Consider the following 21,236-nt stretch of genomic DNA (forward strand, 5'->3'; position numbering starts at 1 on the left):
TAACATTCTATAAAGACCCTCATATACATTAGATTAGAGTTCAGTCAACAAGTATTTCTCACGACTCCTGCTACCAATTCCAACTTGTCTGATCCTTATCTTCCCCAAAGTGTTATTGGGAGAATTAGGAGAGCGCTGTGAGTCCCCATACAAAAATCATAGGCCCATGCACAATAGACAGTGAACCGAAACATTCAAAGATTTTGAAGCCAGTTTTGCAACATTTTCCCATGAGTCAGCTCCATAGAAATGAACAGGGTAGCCCGTCACTGACCGGCCATACTGCTCTGCTCATCTCAGGGAGCAACAAGAGGTCCCGGAGGGGGGGGGGTATATCGGACCCCAACAGATGTTCCCCACCCCCCACTGATCACCAAGTTAGGCCCTTCCCACAGGACTTGTTTTATGGGAAAACTCCTTTAAGATGTCTACTACTAATAGAATATAAGTTACTTCTTAATTTTACTAATTTAATTTAAAATTGATCTTACATGCTTACAGTGAATTGTGACATTCTTGTTTGATCAAGAGGCCTAAAAGTTTTCCTGACACTGACATCAACGAGAGAAAGAATTGTGATAGGTGGCACACACATTACAGCAACAGCTTGCAGCTGACATCCTGTCCACCTACATAAATTTTCTGTTAAAATTGTGCTCCCATCAGTCACCAGAGGCAGTGTTTCAGCCAAAAAAGAGCATAGCTTTAGCCATATACTTGTTACAGTTAGAGTTTCTATGTATCCAGTACAGTATAGGATTGAGTTGGTGGCTACCAGTTTATAATGTGCATTACAATAACTTACATTCCAGTCCAATGAGGTTACATCTTTGTTGCTTGGAACATCTTGACCCCCTTCTCGTATACAGTGCCGTAAAACTAGCTGAGTGGAGTTGCTACTACTGTTTTCATTCAAATTCCATATTCTTGCAGTTGAGTCTCCTGATCTTTAAAGGGTAAATATTATTTTAAAATATTATTCAATATTTTACGTAACATTATCCTTTTTTGTTTTCCATTTCATATAATAAATGATTTATGGATGCATGAAAACAGAAAATACATTCATCAGAAAACATGTACAGTGTGTTAACAGAGCGCCGATGGGGGTCAACCTCCCCCACCATTTATGGCCTATATAAATTCCTGGCCAACCGTGTTAATAGATTTGCCAAATGGTCCCACGATTTAGTCACAACACAACAAAATTGAGCGACTTAATGATTTAATACATACACATTGAAAGAAGGTTAGAAGGAACACTGAATGATTTAAGGAAGAGAAGGCCGGTTAATAGTTTCATTAATATCTACGTTCCTTGTAAACTAGCCACGGGGGCATTGAGCGCTATCTCTGAATTCACAGATATAAGTAGGGCTTTCTATCACCGATAGGACCCCCTCCATGACCATGCAAAAGAAAATAAGTTGGAAAAAAACTGTACAACTTAGAAGTTTTACTAAATCTTTCCCCACAACGTTACTGTATATATCAATCTTCTAAGCATCTACCTAACGTATGGACTGCTTAGGAAGTCTCAAGGAAATGAGTGAAAAAGTATCTAAACACCATATTATTAAATATACAAGTAGTAGCTGGCATAGCCCCCCAGTAACTATATATACCTATATCAGGTAAGGACAACCGCAACTTACTGCAGAGTATAGCAAAACTACAATATACAGTATGTCCTTATTTAATGATAAATCATTCAGTTAATTTTGGAATATCCTTCCGCTCAATGAAACACAGAGGCCAAAATGTATAATTATGTGCAGCATGCGCCACATTCTTGAAGACCGAAGCACGCTGCATGCGGCTGAGGTGCATAAACTGAGTGCACCAGTTATTTTCTGGTACACTCAGTTTAAGTGGTGTGCACCACATTACTGACGGACTTCAGACATAAATGTGGTGCACGATGCGAATACGCACAGGAACGCCCTTTTCTGTGCACAGTATCAGTGCACGACACAATACTAGCGCAGACACTTCATAAATGCAAGTGCAACCCGTGTACACAAGTATTTATGTACAATCTATGCAAGAATTCTGGCGTAAAATGCTTCAGAAATGTGCACCAGAATGTTTATAGCTTAAGCTGCAATTATGATAGGCACAGAAATGAAGGATGCGGCAATGTTGCTAAAAGTGAATTTAATCAATAACAAAAGCTTTATCAGCAATGGCAGATTAGCTGATCCCATGTAGGATTTAGACAAAAAATAGAATCTAAATAATGCTGGATGATAAACCAAATTATTCCTCAAATTAGTTAAGTTAATTTGCATCAGAATTCAGCACCAAGATTTTGTTGTCATTCACAATGTTCTGGTAAACTGAGCAATTCTTCTAGCAAACCATGACCCTTGTCAGATGAGTTAAAAAGTATATAAAATATATATTAAATTAGGATTAATCTACAAATATGTCTTGAGAACTTTTTCTTTTACTTTTTTGTGCCAGTTGGCCATGCTTGCTGATGTTTTTTCTCTGCCATTCACTCCTTACCTTTGAGTTAATTTGTCCCTTTAAGAAACCATCAGAATACTTTGTGGTTCAATTTTCTACTTCAAGGAATGTTTTTATTGAATCCTTGAACAGCATCAGAAGTCTAAAAATGACTTTATAAAAATATGCTAATGAGCCAGAGGCGCTCGGGCCTACGTCACTAATTATATATGTGCACACCCACTGTCTGAATTTTAGCCTTGTGACCAGCCGGTGATGGTAAATATCCTTTAAACCTTGCAGCTGTAGCTACTTGACACAATTTATCCCATGGAAAGATGTCTTAACAAAGGTTCATAGCTTGCTAGATCCTGTGAAGATGTTTCCCTGGTATTAACTATATGTGTATCTCTGTTTGACCCTTGACCTGTCTTTATTTTATTGCTTGAATCATTGGTTACACAGGAGTCCTGTCTGCTTTGACCTCGGCCTATAACTTTGACTCATGCCTCCACCTTTTCCCTCAGTGCCATGCCTTGCTTAGGTTAGCCTTTACAAACACTTTGATTGCTTCAAGATGTAGGGACCTTATGGTTGCCCGCAGCAGAGTCCAACTTTGGGATAAAGAGTGAAAACTCGATAACACTTAGGAATAACCCAAAGTCGAATAATACTAGAATGCCAGCATCAATAGAATGTAACAATGATACATGATCTGAAATGACCAACCCTTTCACAGAGCATGAAATACTCTGGGCAGTTTTGGGGGTGAAACTTATGTTATTATATGGGGAAGTTGGATGTATTATATCACAGATTGTGCTTTATACTTTCCTTCCTTTCCCCTTTTGGTTCTCTCCCTGGGTACTAAAAGACATCTTATGGATGGATAACCCCAACTTCTATCCTTCCATTTAAAGCAACCATCATCTGCAACACACAGATGTGGAAATAAGAGTAGGCCACACTAAGTTTATTTCTATTGGGGTTATAGAGGATCTGTTTAAATGTGAATGATCTTCTATTAACCATTTATATTCTTGGGCGATATCGGGTGGATGGGATTAAATGCTAGCAGTAGAAAACATGTAAACATTTCCAGGCGGTGTCTGCTATTTGAACACATTAATGTTTTGTGCTGACTAGCCTGGGCGCTGAGCCCCCTAATACTTAGGACCACATGCGCTTATTCCATTCCTAATAACCTTAAACAACTTTAACTTTCTTTAATCCAAAACCTTCTCCCATTTCCTTGCACAGGATATCATATTGTTACCATCATGATTATCATAAACATTTGGGCACATTTAATATGGGCTTTGTGCCGGTTTTCTGACAGACTTTGCACGTTCTTTTAGGTGAAAACGGCTTGCACAACACAAGTATTTAAGAAGTGTCTGCGGCACTATTGAGTCGCACGCGACCCTTTTGTGGCACAAATCAGGGGGCCTTCCGGTGCTTGGTCCATATTTAACATGCAAAGTCTGTCATACACCCTATGTTAAAGGTGCAGCATAAAAAAGTTGGTGAACTCTGTCGGGCCAGTGCAGGGAAGCAACAGATTCATGATTTCTGCCGCACATTCTTAAAGGGGTATTACCATCTGGACATTTCGATTTGATTTAATTAATTTGCCATATGTAAACATTTCTTCAATAGGATGTTATTAAGAAAAATGTTCCTGTGTGAAGATAATTTCTCATAAATGTAGTCATGTTGTGGCTTCCTCGGATACGACCACCTCACATTTTGGCAGCAATAGCCAGAGATGCGCTATTGAGCTCTGCCTGACCACCAGGATTCAGCAATCATTACCACAGGATGGCTGTGGGACCTGCAGTAACTCCCGGACATTACATATACATAAACTTTTTGTTTCTTTGTGCAATCCCTCCAGCAGAGGTGGCCGTATCCAGGGACAAAGTCTTGTTTCTAAGGGACCAAATAACTACATTTATGGGAAATTATCTTCACCCAGGTAAATTTTTTTTAATGACAGCTAATTGAAGAAATGTTAATATTTGGAAGATTAATGAATCTGGATGTAAATGCTCAGACGAGAATACCCCTTTAATGAATTTGGCGATGCCAGCATTATACACAGGAAGAGCACTTTTAGTGAATTTTCTGACTTTCTTAGTAAATGCTCCCCATTGTATCAAAAAGCTAAATTCACTTTTACAGTAAAACTAAATATCAATGATACTGTTCCCTTTGTTTTCCACTATTTATACAATTTCCACTATAAATGAAACTCCTAATTCCTCTATATAACTTACCCAGATGCTAGAAGATCAGTGACTGGATTCCAGGCACATATGAATACCTCTGATTCATGCCCACGAAGGACTGTTGCTTTGTTTGGTGGAATCTCTACATCACCATCAATTTCCATTGGTTCTACATGGTTATCTGCAAAATACATGAGAATGTTCACAGGCTATTTAATGGTTTTGTCAGCTGCTGGTATGGAAGAGTAATTTGCTCTGTATCTTTTATAACTCAATGGAAGAAGTAAAAGTAAATGAAAATGTGAAAATTCTGATAATGTCCTATGATAGGCAATGTTTTATATTTAACACACTTTCTGAAAACCTCTAGGATAATCACATCTGGAAATGTAATCATATTTATAAACCAATTTGAAAAAGGAACAAGGTTCTTAAGATTCTAGTATTTAGAAATGTGTTCCTATTCTGAAGTCTTTAAAAGGATCTTCCAGGAAAATGTACAAATATATATTTTTGGGAAAGTAACAAATCCCCACAATGTTATATTCTACAGGGATTAAATTAAATCTGTGCTGATTTTTTAAACAACGTTTTTGCATCATCATAAAAAGGCCCCCAAAAACTCCATTTGATTATTCATGAGAACATTGTAATCATGATCTTTCTTTGTGAAAAATAATTTGCCAAAGATGTATTTTAAATTATGGCATATTGGACAATTTAACACCTAGTTGCACATATAGCCCTAAATCTAGCCAATATGAAAACACATGCCATACAACGAGCTATGGCGGATCTTCATATAGGCGATCTTCACTCAGGCCCCATATAAAGATCATAGGACATGCTTTGTCAGTTGCGCTGCTGGCACTGGCATGTACCTTTCTGACGGCTGGACCATAGTAATGGAGATCGGGTTAAACTCACTCAATCTCCTAGAGAGTATCGCTGAGCCCTCCCGCTGCTCTCCTCTCCCTAGCATTTCTGCATCACAACAAGGTCTCTCCTGCTGCCAGCTAGATCTAGGTAGGGAGAAGTTTGTGTATGTGTCTGTGACTGCTGCCTACTTTGGGGGGTATCTCTGTGACTGCTGCCTACTTTGGGGGGTATCTCTGTGACTGCTGGCTACTCTGGGGGTTATATATGTGACTGCTAGCTATTCTTAAGTGCATATCAGTGACTGTTGGCAACTCTCGGAGGGCACCTATGTGACATCTGGCTTCTTTGGGGGTCATCCTTGTGACTGCTGGCTACTCTGGGAGTTATATACGTAACTGCTAGCTATTCTTAAGTGCATATCAGTGACTGTTGGCAACTCTCGGGGGGCAACTATGTGACAGCTGGCTTCTTTGGGGGTCATCCTTGTGACTGCTGGCTACTCTGGGGGGGGGTATCTCTGTGACTGCTGGCTACTCTGGGGGGGGGAGTATCTCTGTGACTGCTGGCTACTCTGGGGGTATCTCTGTGATTGCTGACTGCTCTGGTGGTTATTAATGTGACTGCACGCTACTCTGGGAGGAATCTCTGTGAAGGTTGGCTACTCTGGAGGGCGTCTATGTGACTGCTAGCTACTCTGGGAGGCATCTCTGTTATGGGGGCATGTCTGTGACTGCTGGCTACTCTGTGAGACATCATTGTGAAAGCTGGCTACTCTGGGGCGCAACCCTGTGACTGCTGACTTCTCTGGAGGGCATCTCTCTAATGGCTGGCTACACAGGCGGGCATCTCTGTGATGGCTGGCTACACAGGGGGGCATCTCTGTGACTGTGGGCTACTCTGTGGGGCATACCTGTGATGGCTGGCTACTCCGGAGGGCATCCCTGTGACTTCTGAATACTTTGGGGGCATCCCTGTGACTGGTGGTTACTCTGGAGGGCATCTCTGTGACTGCTGGCTACTCTGGGGGCATCCCTGTGATGGCTGAGTACACAGGGGGAGATCCCTGTGACTGCAGGCTACTCTGTGCGACATCCCTCTAACTGCTGGCTCCAAAATCCAGAAAATGCTGGCTCCATAAATCCAGAAACCTCTGATTCTTATGTCCCCTAAAACAAAATGGCTAGCATTGAAAAATTCTTATTTTCCCCAACATGATATTTCAAGTGAGACTTTTCTATACACATGAAATAGTTGGTCCAGGTTGGACTTCATGGACCTGTGCCTTTTTCCAACATTCCAACTTTTTCCAACTATCTACTATGATACTGAAATCAGAAATTAATGTAATATGTATGGGAACCTTAGGATACTTACTTATTGCATGTGCCCCATTTTCTTCACCATTCACAGTGGCTGCCCCATTCTTTGGTGTGTTCTGTTGCTGTGCAGGAGCTGCTGCTGCAGTGGTGATGGGTGCAGCGCTGGGTGCACATGCTGTGGATGCAGCTTGCTGTTGAGCCAGCTTCTCTCTGAAGGCTTGTTGTCTGGTTTGCACAACATCTGGCATCACGGCATCAATCAGAGACAATGATTCTATCGGCCGACCATCAAAGACTGTGCCATCCTAGACAAAAAGATATTGTTATAAAATGAAAATACATACTCAGAATGAGTTGGAAACAAAAATATAGTACTCCCCTCATTGATCTGCCATCACTTCTAAATCTACGCTTCCAGAATCCCATGATAGTTTTCACTTCCTCTTGCAGAAACTGACCATTCAACCAATCGTTGTCCATGGCAGTGAACTCACGTTTACTGGGGTTTGAGGTAGTAGAGACCAGGAGGACACTCTAAATGACACAGCAGCTTGTGTGTGGACAGGAAGTCAGTTCCTCTACTTATTTCTATGTCAGCCTCTTTTTAAATTCTTCCAGTCCACAAATGAGATGTTTTATTGGTGGGAGAGTCATAGAGTCAGTCACAGAGGAGTCAGAACACAGCAGATTTCCTCAGGGATCAATAAAGCTTTATTGTATTGTATAATTCACAAATTCCGCCAGGGGCTTAATTCACTATAATTTTTTATCATGTACCTCATTAATGGGTCAGCAAATACATTTTTGCTGGAGTGTCTCTTATCTCTCTTCCTCCTTCAATCTGTAGATCTAAGTAAATCTACAGTCCTCACTCTAACAGCAGATTACACTGCATAGGGATGTGATATTAAATAGGTAAAGATGCCCAATTATTGGCTCATGTTTGCTGCAGTCTATCAAACCAAAATGATCAGTTCCATGTAAAAAAAAAAAATATAAATATATAATAATAAAACAAAGTGAACAAAATGCATCCTTTAAATATGTCAATAGAAAATGAAGAAATGAAGAATGAATGAAGAAAAAAGAAACCTTGTCGCCTCTGGTGATTGTACCTTGTCTTCACCAGACGGTGACAGTGCCCCCTTGTCTTTTCATTTGATTTAAACTGGAACAACTTTCCACCATATTTTTTGTGTGGACCATTCATATATGGTAAAAATGAATTCATATTTTTGGGATATTATTTTCTCCAAGTGTTCTAAGGGCTGTTCTCACACTCATGTACGCTTAGCTCTATGCATTAAGCTGCAACACAATCCGCCTCCCCTACTCATCATACTTGGCTCTTCAGGACTGCTGTCTTACACTGTCTACAGTTTTACATGGCCAAAACTTTTGATGGACACCATTTCAAGCAACGTCCTTGACACATTAGCTGGATTTCAGGGCCTACAGAATTATTCCAGTTTTTCTGAATATAGAAACCATTAAAATCCGCCTTTGTAAATCAGTTGTACAATTTTATGCCAGTACACTGTGAGCATCCGTTAAATGCTTAAGATTTCAATGTCCTCCATGATACAAACTGGCTAATAATTGGGATAAATTTTAGACCCACTCAGCCCCTCTACCACTGTACTAATGCTAGTTATTCCTCTAATATATATGATTTCCTTCCATTTTACTATAAGCTTTCCTGTAGAGAGGTGTAGAGAAATTGAATGACATAATTAAACCTTTCGGAGCATTCTCTTCGCTAATGTCATTTCCCTCTACTTCTCTTTCTTCCCTTTGGAAAGTAATTATAAAACTGCTATTATAAAAAACAGCTGATAATTGTGGACAAAAGGCGTCTGATAAGAAAATTACAGTGCTCCAGTTGATAAGAAAACAGTATTCTTTCACAAACATACATTTTCCGCCCTTAAAACGTGATTATATCTTCCTCCCTGAATTTAATTATATTACTAATTTTGGAAAACAAAAACACTCATTTTTAAAGATCTTGTCATTTAACCTTTTAAGTGCTAAGCCGGATAACACTAACTAACGAATACAGGGATGTTCAGGAAAATAACGTATTCTTTTAGGGCATCGGGGGGGGGTTATAAAGACCAGCACGTCGTTTAATCCAGCCGTGAGTATGTGTGACTGAAAGCTAAGTCAGATTTCAGCTCTAGCTTCCACCTGTTTTCCATTGGAGGCTATAGTAAATATGGCGGACTACCAATCACCTGGCTTCCTGTCACTTTTGGAAAAAGTGGTCTGCGGGATGGAAAACCTTAAAAAATGTAGAAAATGCAGGTTTTAACATGTCTTGTCTGCCAGAAATTTTATTTACTGGGAAGGTTTTTGATAAAATTTCTGCCCCCTATATACAAGCTGGCCAAAAGGATCTCTGGTGGTAGGCCCAACCTCTAAGACAGTAATGGACCGCAGTAGTCCAGCAGAAGAAAACTCAATTTGGAGGCTACCAGAGACTTTCTTACAGGAATCCAAGGAGGATGGGTCATCAAGAATTATTTTTCATTGCAGAACCAATTAAACACATTTGGATAGTGTCTTTCAAAAATGTTACATTTTATATCCTATTGAATAGAAAGGAACTTAAAGATAAATATTGCTACTCTTATGTCATAAAACTGGATGGTTTGATAACAATGTAACATTATTGAATTACAATTGTATATATTCTGTATAAGGCTCTTCTTACACTGGCTTGATGGCATGATGGGTTAAAGAGACCCTATTTGATATAGACAGCATGTTGTAGAGAAATGCACTGTGATATCCCAAAAAACCTTTATTATTTCTGAGCATTATGCCATTTCCAAGTAATACATATTCCATTTCATATACTAATAAGGGGATTGGTGTATTCAAGTCATGTCCTTAGAATATGGATCTCTGTTATTCCTGTCTGGACCACTACCCTATCTTTGTTGCCTATATAGTTGTCTCGTGAAAAGCATGAGGCAACATTACCTTGGTGCACCGAATGCCTCATTAGCATACAAATTAAACTATGAAATGACATATTAGACAGAAATAACAAAGATATGTTGGAAATCCCAGTGTCGTCTCCAGAGATCCCTTCTTTCCCTATCAACTACACAATAATGGAACATCTATATTGTCAGTTGTCAACTGTCAGTGTATTGTCATTTACTATTTACATAAATGCTGACTGCCCCCAATTTTCACTACGTAATCAATGCTAATTCTTCAAGTCAAATTACCTGCATATACTCTACCCTCCTGCACATTTCCAATAGCCTTTCTATTTTCACTTAAAAAAGATTTGGCCTCGGGGAAATCATAGAGCAATTTCAGTCATAGTGACATTGCTATTATATTTCAGCATGTTCAGAGTAGACTAACTAAGACATCAGTTATGTGACTCATACAATATAAATGGAATCTGCAATAATACTTAGAGCATAATGTGGATCTACTGTTACAGGTCATCATAGCTGTGCAGACAATAGATCAAGGATAGATGATTGTCAGGACAATGTGGAACATCACAAATCCCATTGTAATGTTCATGCAAAAGTATACATAACTACTTTATATAGTTTAATTGTTAAGTCACATTAATATAGAAGGAGGAATGCTGCAGGGCAGTGAGTGGGCTGAAGGAACATTATAAAGCGCTTAACTGCAGATCTCAAGTCATATAATTCCATTTATGGTCTGCAGTATAAGGACAGACGCCTTTCCATTAATACATTTTACAGATGCTATAATAGCATTACTTGGTGAGATTGGAGTTACTAAGTGGACCCCTGAAGTATAAGAGAATGGAAAATGGAGCCCTGAAGTATAAGAGATTAGAAAATGGGCTGTTACAAATGCCCTTCTTTATGGCTCTTAGCCATTCAGCAGACCGGAGTGGTCACATGGCCTAATGACTGGTGGGTAACAGAAGGTAGCCTTCATCTTTAATGGCATAAAAGTAAATAGAAGTTTGTCTCATATATTACGATTCATAGAGAACTATGACCATTTACCCAAAGTAAGAATTAAAAAAAGGTCCTCAAAGGAGGGAATGGGATAATAAAACGAAAGCTTGAGTGCACTCTCTGGTTATTTTTACGTACATTGGCTCCAGTGCAGAAACTCATTTCATTCTCCTGCTGTGAATCTTCTGCTCCATCCTTTCTTATTAAAGGGAACTACTCATCCTCATGCTTTTTTGTATAAAATCCATAGCTCAGATCTAGCTAAAATCACTGTGTAACTCATTAACCCCTACCACAGGAATTCTCTACAACCAGCATCACTCTCAACACCCTCTCCCTCATCCCTGAGGGAGGGGGAGATGAGGGAGTTGAAGTGGGTAATGAAGAGTAAACACATCCCCTGTGACTCAGAGTCTCCTGACAAGGTGCCAGCAACTTTTGAAAAAAAGTAATTTTAGCTCTGAGTAGTGTTGAGCAAACCCAAACCACAAAATTTGTGAACATTGTGAACAATGTGATTGGTATAAAGGTTTAAATGTAGCTGGCAAAGTCATCAGGAGTGACGACCCTCCCCCAAATGGCAGCGCATTAAGTGCCGCTGGAAATTCAGATCCAGGATCGGTACCCTACCCTGAGAATGTAATTGCATGTTATATGTATCACATGGATGTCATCATCTTTCTCTCTGATTTGTCTCATCTATCTTTCTATGTGTCAGATACTAGTACAATGTTCTGAAGCTAAATGAAAGTGTATATAAACCTAGATTCTGATAATCTAACCACATTGCCAGCACACAGCATCTCACAGATATACACACAGATACATACATCTCTGCTTAGAGTCCCCGTCCACACTCTGGAATATTACAGGGTGAGCTGGTGCCAGAGCTTATTTTTGTTATTGTCCTAAACCGCTGTATCGCGGTTTAAACACTTTTTAATCTTTATATCTGAAGCAGCTTTGGCGCACCAAGCGTGCAACCGGTCGCACGCAGCGCCGAAGCTGCTTCACAAATAAACATTAAAAAGTGTTTAAACCACGATACAGCGGTTTAGGACAATAACGAGAGTAAACTCCGGCACCAGCTCAACCTGAGCTGGTGCTCGGTATTTGCAGCTTACACCTACCATTTCAAGTGGTAGGTTTCCTTTAAATCATTATACAACCAACACCCTCTGATGTCCTATCTAAAATGTCCTCTTTCATGTGAAATCTTGTCTGCTAACCTATAAAAAGTAAATCATCTAATGTGATGTAAAAATGAGAAGAGTGATATTTTGTCTGGGTCTAGTTTAGAAGCTGCAGTGGGAGTGATTTGCAATTTAGGAGTATACCCCTTCATGGGTAATAAATACTTGTTTTTTGTACAAGAAATGTAATGGTCACTGAATAGGAGAGCAACCAAGGCAATAAGTGCAATGGATGGTTTAAAGTGTAATGACATGCTATTAAAGGAAATCTACAATCAAAAGCATGACAAACTTTTAAAACTATGCTAATGAGCCAGAAGGGCTGTGGGGATGTTACGCTATTATGATTCACAAGCTGTTACGCAGTCTCACCTTCCCCCCTGCTACCTCAGCTCTTCCCTCCTCCCTCTTCCTTGATAGCAAAATTATCATGTGTGATAGGGACTAGATTCTTAGGTTGGGAGGTGGGTCCAGGGATTTATGCAGACTTTCATAATTGGAGTTGGGAAGGAAATTCTTCCCCACTGTGGACCAATTGACATCAGCAATATATGGATTTTTTTTTCTTTCCACTTTAGAGTCATTGGACTTTACACACTCAGCTCTGCATCATCCATCCACATACACACTCAGCTCTGCATCATCCATCCACATACACACTCATCTCTGCATCATCCATCCACATACACACTCATCTCTGCATCATCCATCCACATATACACTCATCTCTGCATCATCCATCCAAATACACACTCAGCACTGCATCATCCATCCACATACACACTCATCTCGGCATCATCTATCAACATACACACTCAGCTCAGCTATACACACTCAGCCCAGCTATACACACACACACAGAACCACACACACACACACACACACACACACACACATACTTTCCCCATTCCCAGCGCAGCATGGCAGTATGAGACCTGTGGCGATGTAAGAAGCATGTGATCAGTCACATGATTCTGACATCACTGCAGGTCCTGTACCAGTAGGACATCGGGGAGAGGTGAGAGCAGTCTGGAGGCTCCTCTCTGGGAGATTGGGTGAAGCTCTATATCAGGGCATCACCCAATCTCCATTACAGGGGTCAGGAGGGTCTGGCAATGCTGGATCCTCCTGACCTCCGGACTATAAGACGCAGGGACTTTTTAGCAAGATTTTTTCTTGCTAAAAAGTGCGTCTTATAGTCCAGAAAATACGGTAAGTAAAGTAGGGCTCTAACAGGTAGGGAAGGTTTAGAATTAATGTTCTCAAGCTGCTGCCATTCTTTTGACTTGGACAAGATTTCAACTACAAATAACAGTTTCTCGTAGTTGTTTCCAAGTAAAATTCTAGGGCCACTTCCAGCAGCTAATGTATATGTAATGCATTAGTGCTGTGTCATTAGGAGACTTTCCATCAAGGCACTTACTTCATTGATGCTGATCTCAGCTTCCACATACTGTAAACCTTTCTGCAGGATGGAGATAAGAGCTGCAGGTGGCACTAGTGTCCCATTGATGTTGGACTGGCTGATGTGGCTTTCAATACCGAATGTAAATGCTGAGTGAGAGAAACCTGCAAACAAGAAGAGGCAGCCATGATATTCATCAACACAACACCCCTGCACTTAAAACACAACAACATCTCGCTGGAGAAACAGATTTATACGCAGGCACTTATTTTTCTCCAAGGTTCCAAACACCATAATATATTTTACAGTCTCATTAAGCAAAGGATTTTGGTGGCTAATAAAATTCATACAATTTACGTGACATTTTCGTCTCTGAAAACACACTTGGTTTATTCATTACGCTACTTTTATTAGCATTATGCATGATGGCAGTGATTATGTCTTTCCAATGACTGTGTCTGTGCAGGAAATAAGAACATAATTATCTGTTGATGAAATCTCATGGAGAGATAGGAGGGAGAACAAAGTCATGAGTAGCAAATCCGAATTAACTGTATTTATGGGGAATTATGTGACCAGTAGAGAGACGACACTTTATTAGGTCTCATCGGAAAGGAGAGTGGTTATATAAAAGCCTCTTTTCTACTGATGTGTTGCAGGTATATAAACATTGCAGCTGCTACGTTCTGATGTACCCATGACAACTGTGCCAGCCGGCCTTCCAGAACCATCCGATTCAATATCCAATATATTGTACAGTATAAAGGGGTTTACAGAGGCAGGCCACGCCGACCCGACCACTGCCGTACTCTAGACACAGCATTAGATTCAATGCTGCAAATGGCGACCGAAAGTTGTCAGGTCAGGTTTGCTTTGCCTTTGTATACAAACAGAGACACGGCACTGCCCCGGACACCGGCGAAGGTAAGTTTTGTTTTTTCACTCCCCTCCCCCACCGGTTATATGTTTTTCATTAAACCTGGACAACCCCTTTATTAACTACATAGCTTTGATTAAGTGATTGGTTCCAAAATTAGGTCCAAATGTACAGAAGTGCATTTCTGTATTTTGTATAATTAACTGGTGTGATGTACAATCCATATTACAGCCAAGTGCCCCTATCACATATGGCAACAGTTTTACTTCATCCAAATTTCTGCAGTTACAGTCACACTGTTGTCAATTCCTATTGGAGACAGCTGACAAGATGGTTAGATAGCCCTAACAACTTAACTGAGCTGTAACATAGTATTTTTTTTCTTTGGGCCACAATCTGACATAAAATAAATTTACACAGATCACAAACACCATCAACAACTATATCCAGATATAGTTTGAAGTGGTTATTTCATAAACTATAACTTCTGCTGCACCTTACACCGAGTCATCACCTCTGGAGTCGCTCTCTAGTTTTCCATAATGGCAGCCACTCTTAGGACCCTTTTGCACAGGGGCACATGGAGTGGAACATACAAGCTGCCATCTGCTATCTGTGTTCCTGTCTATGGCTTTGGTGTACAACTCTTTCTCTATTTGGCATTCTTGAACTTGTGAATTTTGGTTACATTACCTTACTTAAACCCTGTTGTTTGCCCTTACATGGACCCAGCCTTGATATTCACAGGTCTTTGACTATCCTTAGCTCAACCACCTGCCATCTGCCACCAGTACCAGGACTTCCCTAAGCAGTGGCTGAATATGATCCTACCACAGCAAAAATCCAGGTTAACCCCAAGTCAAAACCACTCTGGGGACACAGTGGGTTCACAAACCATTACAGCATCAGTCACTAGAGATTAGCTAAACCAAACATTGGGTTAGATGAGTTTGGCTGAACTTCGAACAAAAATTTGGTTTGGGTATCCAAACCTGAACCATACTGAAATGAATGGAGACCCAAACTTTATGACCCCAAAATGGCTGCAAAATGAAAGTTGTAAGGAGTAGAGGGTAGAGGGGGCAATTTCCATGTGAAAAATGGTGTAAGGAAAGTACTTGAAATAATAACATAACATAAAGTAAATACATGAATAAATAAAAAATTAATAACAATTAATAAAATAAAATAATAATTTTAAAACTAGTGTCAGAGATCCAGGATGAGGGTATATACACATGCAGTCATAAGAAGGTATGTGTATACACACAGCTAATGTTACTGCACTGTAAGATGGTGTAAGTGTACACAGGCAGTTATTGTAACTTCGCTATGAGACGGTATGGGTATACACTTATAGTTACTGTCACTGCGCTAGAAGATGCTATGGGTATACATGCACGGTTATTGGCACTGTGCTATGAGGCATTGGGGCACATTTAAAATTACATAAATTCATTGTCCTTCTATAATGCTGCGTGCGGCTATTCACTAAGATTGTGCGCCTGAGATTATGAATGTGTCACTTTCCTGCAGTGGGCCAACAGAGTTCAAAATTTTTTTATAGTGCTTTTTATACATAGGGCTTGTAACACAAATTATTAGTTAAATCCCTCGCTCAGTCAGAATCTGTTGGACCGTCCAATGGCACGCCCCCTAATTTGTGTGACATGAAAGCCAGCGCGGCTGTGCCACAAAAAGGGTTGTGTGCACCAAAATCCAAGTGCACACTTATTAAATACCTGTGCAAGGCATTTTAGCCCCGAAAAAGGTACGCAGTCCGACAAAAGTGTGCATCACAACTCATCACTCATGACTTTACATCAATTACACTGATTGCCAAAAGGTTATGACTAGAGATGAGCGAGCACTAAAATGCTCGGGTGCTCGTTATTCGAGACAAACTTTTCCAGATGCTCGAGTGCTCGTCTCGAATAACGAGCCCCATTGAAGTCAATTTTTTTAATAAAACTGAACAGTAAAAGAACAGTGCAAAAAAAAAAATTCCAGATGTTTGCAGATGTTTTACTTGTAAGAACACATTGAAATAACACTATTCTTCACTTTGCAGATGTTAGCGCGTGTCTTCCGATAATGTCGGAGATGTGCACGAACATCTGGAATGTGAAGAATAGTGTTATTTCAATGTGTTCTGCACTTAAATGCTCCTGTGTTCACTGTTTTTAATGTTTTAATTCTATTCTTCACATTGCAGGTGTGCGCGCGTGTCTCCCGATAGGTTCGGAGATACGCCCGCACATCTGCAAAGTGAAGAATAGTGTTATATCAATGTGTTCTGCCCTTAAATGTTCGTGTTTTCACTGTTTTTAATGTTTTAATTCTATTCTTCACATTGCAGGTGTGCGCGCGTGTCTCCCGATAGGTTCGGAGATACGCGCGCACAGCTGCAAAGTGAAGAATAGAATTAAAACATTAAAAACAGTGAAAACACGAACATTTAAGTGCAGAACACATTGAAATAACACTATTCTTCACATTCCAGATGTTCCGAACATCTCCTAACTTAGCGGGAGACACGCGCGAACACCTGGAAAGTGAAGAATAGTGTTATTTCAATGTGTTCTTACAAGTAAAACATCTGCAAACATGTGTAATATTTTTTTTTTACAATAAAAATACTTTTATTCAATTTATTTTATTAATTTACTGCTCGATCTCGAGCCGGCAAGATACTCGTCCGAGTAACGAGCCGGTCCGAGTATGCTAATAGTCGACCGAGCAGTATACTCGGACGAGTATACTCGCTCATCTCTAGTTATGACTTTATATGCTACATAAAATATATTTACGGCCTATTCATAAAGAACAGCTATGGTACTCCCGTGTAGCAAGGTCTTTTTATTAGTAGGGAAATAAGTAGGGACTCCCTCCATGATATCCAAATATCCATAAGGAGAGCTACTTGAGTCTCATGCTAGGGGTTTGGAAGGTGGTGATGTGATATCACTGGCTTTATGCAAATCACGAGCATGTGCGATTATTACATTTCTTGTACACATGTAATCTTTGCACATGCAGGCGGTGCCAGGTGGGACAACACAGGATAGGGGCCATGAATAAATGAAGCCCCAGCGGAGCTGAGAGAGGCTTTGCAGAAACCCTCTGCCTAATTGCAATGTGGCTGTTCTACTGTTCTAGATAAAACAAACTCAGTTTAGAGTACTAATCATCTACCATCGGTTAATCTGATCGTAGATGGCTTTTAAGTATTTGCAACAAACAAATGGAACATTTTTTTAGTCTTCATAGATAAATGAAGTTAATGGCAAAGTATGAGATCTTGTCACGGAACGCAGTACATTGTGGTGCAGAACAATTCTAAAAAGATGCATCCATTGTTGTTTTGCTTCTTGTCAAGGACATTTGCATTTACACAAAACATCTAAGTACAATGCCTTCTTCATCTGTGGATTGGAAATGAGCCTTATTGTGTGATACACTATTAAAAGTCCAAATTTCAACATGATATACAAAATGAATACTGACTCTGGGTCTCCAGAGAGAGACTAATCTGCTTATAATAACATTACTCTGAGCCCTCCTTGCTACTGCAAGTAATTATATGTCTGATTTTTTCATGAAATTATTCTGCAACCAAAAACATGTTCTTATGCAGTGATTTGCATATTTCTTGCAAAGCATATAATCTAAAACTACACTGAAAACTCCTGCTGGGCGATTTGTGAAGATAACATAGGAAATGTGGTAATTTACAGTACATTGTAGCTATGAATAATTTTATTACTTATGCATATTACTAAGAATAAAAACACACAGGTACTGTTAAAGGCTTGTGGATACTTGTACTGTTCGGATTAACCTTCCAACCCCATTAGCCCATCTGTAACAAAATTAAGATTTCTTCCTGCATAGAACTTGGCATTTAATACACATTTAAAGACAGATAATAGTGAATTGCACAAATATATATGCATATATATACAGTGGGGGAAAAAGTGTTTAGTCAGCCACCAATTGTGCAAGTTCTCTACTTAAAAAAAATGAGAGAAGCCTAGGAGAATGTTTTTCCACGCTACTATTGTTGCCTTTAAAGTTGGGGATTTAGGGAGTGAAAGGTTTAGAAACCAAAACAGCAAACTACTGCAAGATATTCCTCTCCAGTCTTTGGAAGTTATCAACCCAAAATTCAACTCAAAACCATTCATAGAGAAGGGCTTAACCAAAATTCAGGAAATTCTCCAGAACAATCAAGTAGTATCTGAAAAAGTTATTAAAGATACATACCAACTTCCAGATCAATTAAACAGACAGATAATAATCCTTAGAGAAATGATTATAACATATAAAATTTGGAATACCTCTTCACCGATTTCCCTTGACAATTTCCTATTTAACCCAAGGCAATGTGTTCTAAAAAACTCTAGAGATGTATACGACATATTAATAGAAGGAGGAGGCCCTTCCAAGATGGCTCATTTGATCAAATGGGAGAAAGATCTAGGACAAGAATTTTCTATATTACAATGGAAAGAGGCTAATTTCTGGTCCTCAAAAGTATGGAAATGTGCTAACTTAATTGAAGTTCACCATAAAATTATTTCCAGATGGTATTACACCCCAGCATACTTAGCACGCATATACCAAGGAAGTTTAGATAAATGTTGGAGGAATTGTGGACATAAGGGTACAATTCTCCATATCTTCTGGGAATGCCCGTTAATTAAGGCTTATTGGAGAGAAATAGAAAAAATCATAACAGCTTGTAGCAAAATCTCTTTCTCTCTAAATCCAGCACTCGCAATTCTTGGTTTGGGCATTAATATCTTTCCAGTGAGCACAAGAAAACTCACAGGACACATTTTACAAACAGCTAAACTTTTGATCGCTAGATCTTGGAAGTCCTCCTTACCAGAATTTCTTGCTGCCATTAACCTCCATTGTTTATTGGAAAACACTCATGCTCTGAGGCAAGGTACCCTAAACAGCTTCCACATCATGTGGGACCCCTGAATCACTTTGGCTGAGGTAAAACTCTGTAAAGTATAGTAAAATACCCTGGCGAGATACATTCCTTCCCTCCCCCCTCCCCCCTTTCCCCTCCCCATCCCCTTTGATATTTTCTTGGTTTTAGAGATTATAGTAAATAATTTTTATGATTACAGCTGCAAAATAGCTAATTATGTAAAAATCTTACGTCTATATGCTGTACCAATATGTATATGCTTATGTTTAACTTGATGGACTTAATAAAAATATTTGAAAGAGAAAAAAATGAGAGAAGCCTGTAACTGACACCATAGATAGACCTTAACTATAACGACAAAATAACAAAATCCAGGAAATTACATTGTCTGATTTTTAAATAATGTATTTGCAAATTATGGTGGAAAATAAGTATTTGGTCGCCTACAAACAAGCAAGATTTATGACTTTCACAGACCTGTAACTTCTTCTTTAAGGGGCTCCCCTGTCCTCCACTCATTAACTGTAGTATTGACTCCTGTTTAAACTTGTTAGCAGTGTAAAAGCCCACAAGTCACACTCCAGGCTCCACTATGGATAAGACCAAAGAGCTGTCGAAGGACACCAGAAACAAAATTGCAGACCTGCACCAGGCTGGGAAGACCGAATCTGCAATAGGCAAGCAGCTTGGTGTGAAAAATCAACCGTGGGAGCAATAATTAGAAAATAGAAGACACATAAGACCACTAATAATCTCTGTCGATCACACAAGATCTCAAACTGTGGGGTCAAAATAATCACTAGAACGGTGATCAGGCAGTGCCAGACGTGTCCACCTGCTTAAGCCTCAACATATCCGTCTGAAGTTTGCTAAAGAGCATTTGGATGTTTCAGAAGAGTATTGGAAGAATGTCATATAATAAGATGAAAACAAAGTACAACTGTGTTGTAGAAACACAACTTGTCGCGTTTGGAGGAGAGTGAATGCTGAGTTTCATCCAAAGAACACCAGACCTACTGTGAAAATGAGGGGGGCAACATCATGACGAGGGGCTGTTTCTCTGCAAAGGCACAAGGATGAGCAATCTTTGAAAGATTGAATGGGGCATTGGGCCTTAGAGGAAGTTGAAAGTCTGTTTTGCCTAGCAAATCCCTAAAACATCACCGCTCTAGAGGACATCTGCATGAAGGAATGGGCCAACATATCAGCAACAGTGTGTACCAACCTTGTGAAGACTTACAGAAAACGTCATTGCCAGCAACGAATATATAGCAAAGTATTGAGATTAATTTTTGTTATTGACCAAATACTTATTTTCCACCCTAATGTGCAGATAAATTCTTTAAAAATAAGACAATGTGATTTTCTGGATTTGTTTTCTCATTTTGTGTCTCATAGTTGAGGTCTAGTTATCAAATACAATCGTTATATCTGGACCACTACATCTCTCAACATTGAAAAGAAATATTAACTCCATTTTGTTACTGCTCAGGATGCATTATATAGAGACCAATAGTTACAGTGCCCATAACCACGTCTACCTCCTTTATTGCATCTGAACTGCTACAAGGGCAGAAGGGCATCCAGAGAGCTTCACCAGGGGTCATAGTGGGCAGAGGGGTCCATCTTTAACTAGGAGTTATCTGTAAGTCGGTTGTCCTTAGGTAAGGGACTGCCTGTATTTAGGTAGGGTACAATGTACTGTTTTATCTACCACTGTGTTGCTCTAAAAATTTTAAAGAATGGATTTTAGTTGTTATATTTTTATCAGAACACTAACACCGGCAGGTCACTCATTTTCTTCGTTCTATGTGGAAGCGAATGATTGTGTAAAGGGGCAGTACTGGGCATCGGCAGCTGTGGGCATACCATGACACTCATTTGCAAAGGGATACAAACAGTTTTTTTCCAAAAATAACAGATGAAAAGGAAATAGGAAGGATGTGTTTGAAAAGCTTTGTGTTATCA

The 21,236-nt window shown here is 39.6% G+C and overlaps 1 protein-coding gene across 2 annotated transcripts in view; it reads right to left on the reverse strand.

Annotated features, from left to right (window-relative positions):
* TBL1X (transducin beta like 1 X-linked) overlaps window positions 1–21,236 on the reverse strand; it is a 195,241-nt gene that overhangs the window by 18,174 nt on the left and 155,831 nt on the right. For both annotated transcript variants that reach the window (XM_072137842.1, XM_072137841.1), the window contains exons 5-8: window positions 13,465–13,610; window positions 6,936–7,185; window positions 4,731–4,863; window positions 806–947 (exon numbers count right to left, since the gene is read on the reverse strand). In XM_072137842.1, coding sequence (XP_071993943.1) covers window positions 806–947; window positions 4,731–4,863; window positions 6,936–7,185; window positions 13,465–13,610 — 671 coding nt within the window. The remainder of the gene's footprint in view (window positions 1–805; window positions 948–4,730; window positions 4,864–6,935; window positions 7,186–13,464; window positions 13,611–21,236) is intronic.

This window comes from Engystomops pustulosus, chromosome 2, assembly GCF_040894005.1.
Source record: "Engystomops pustulosus chromosome 2, aEngPut4.maternal, whole genome shotgun sequence".
Classification (NCBI taxonomy): domain Eukaryota; kingdom Metazoa; phylum Chordata; class Amphibia; order Anura; family Leptodactylidae; genus Engystomops; species Engystomops pustulosus.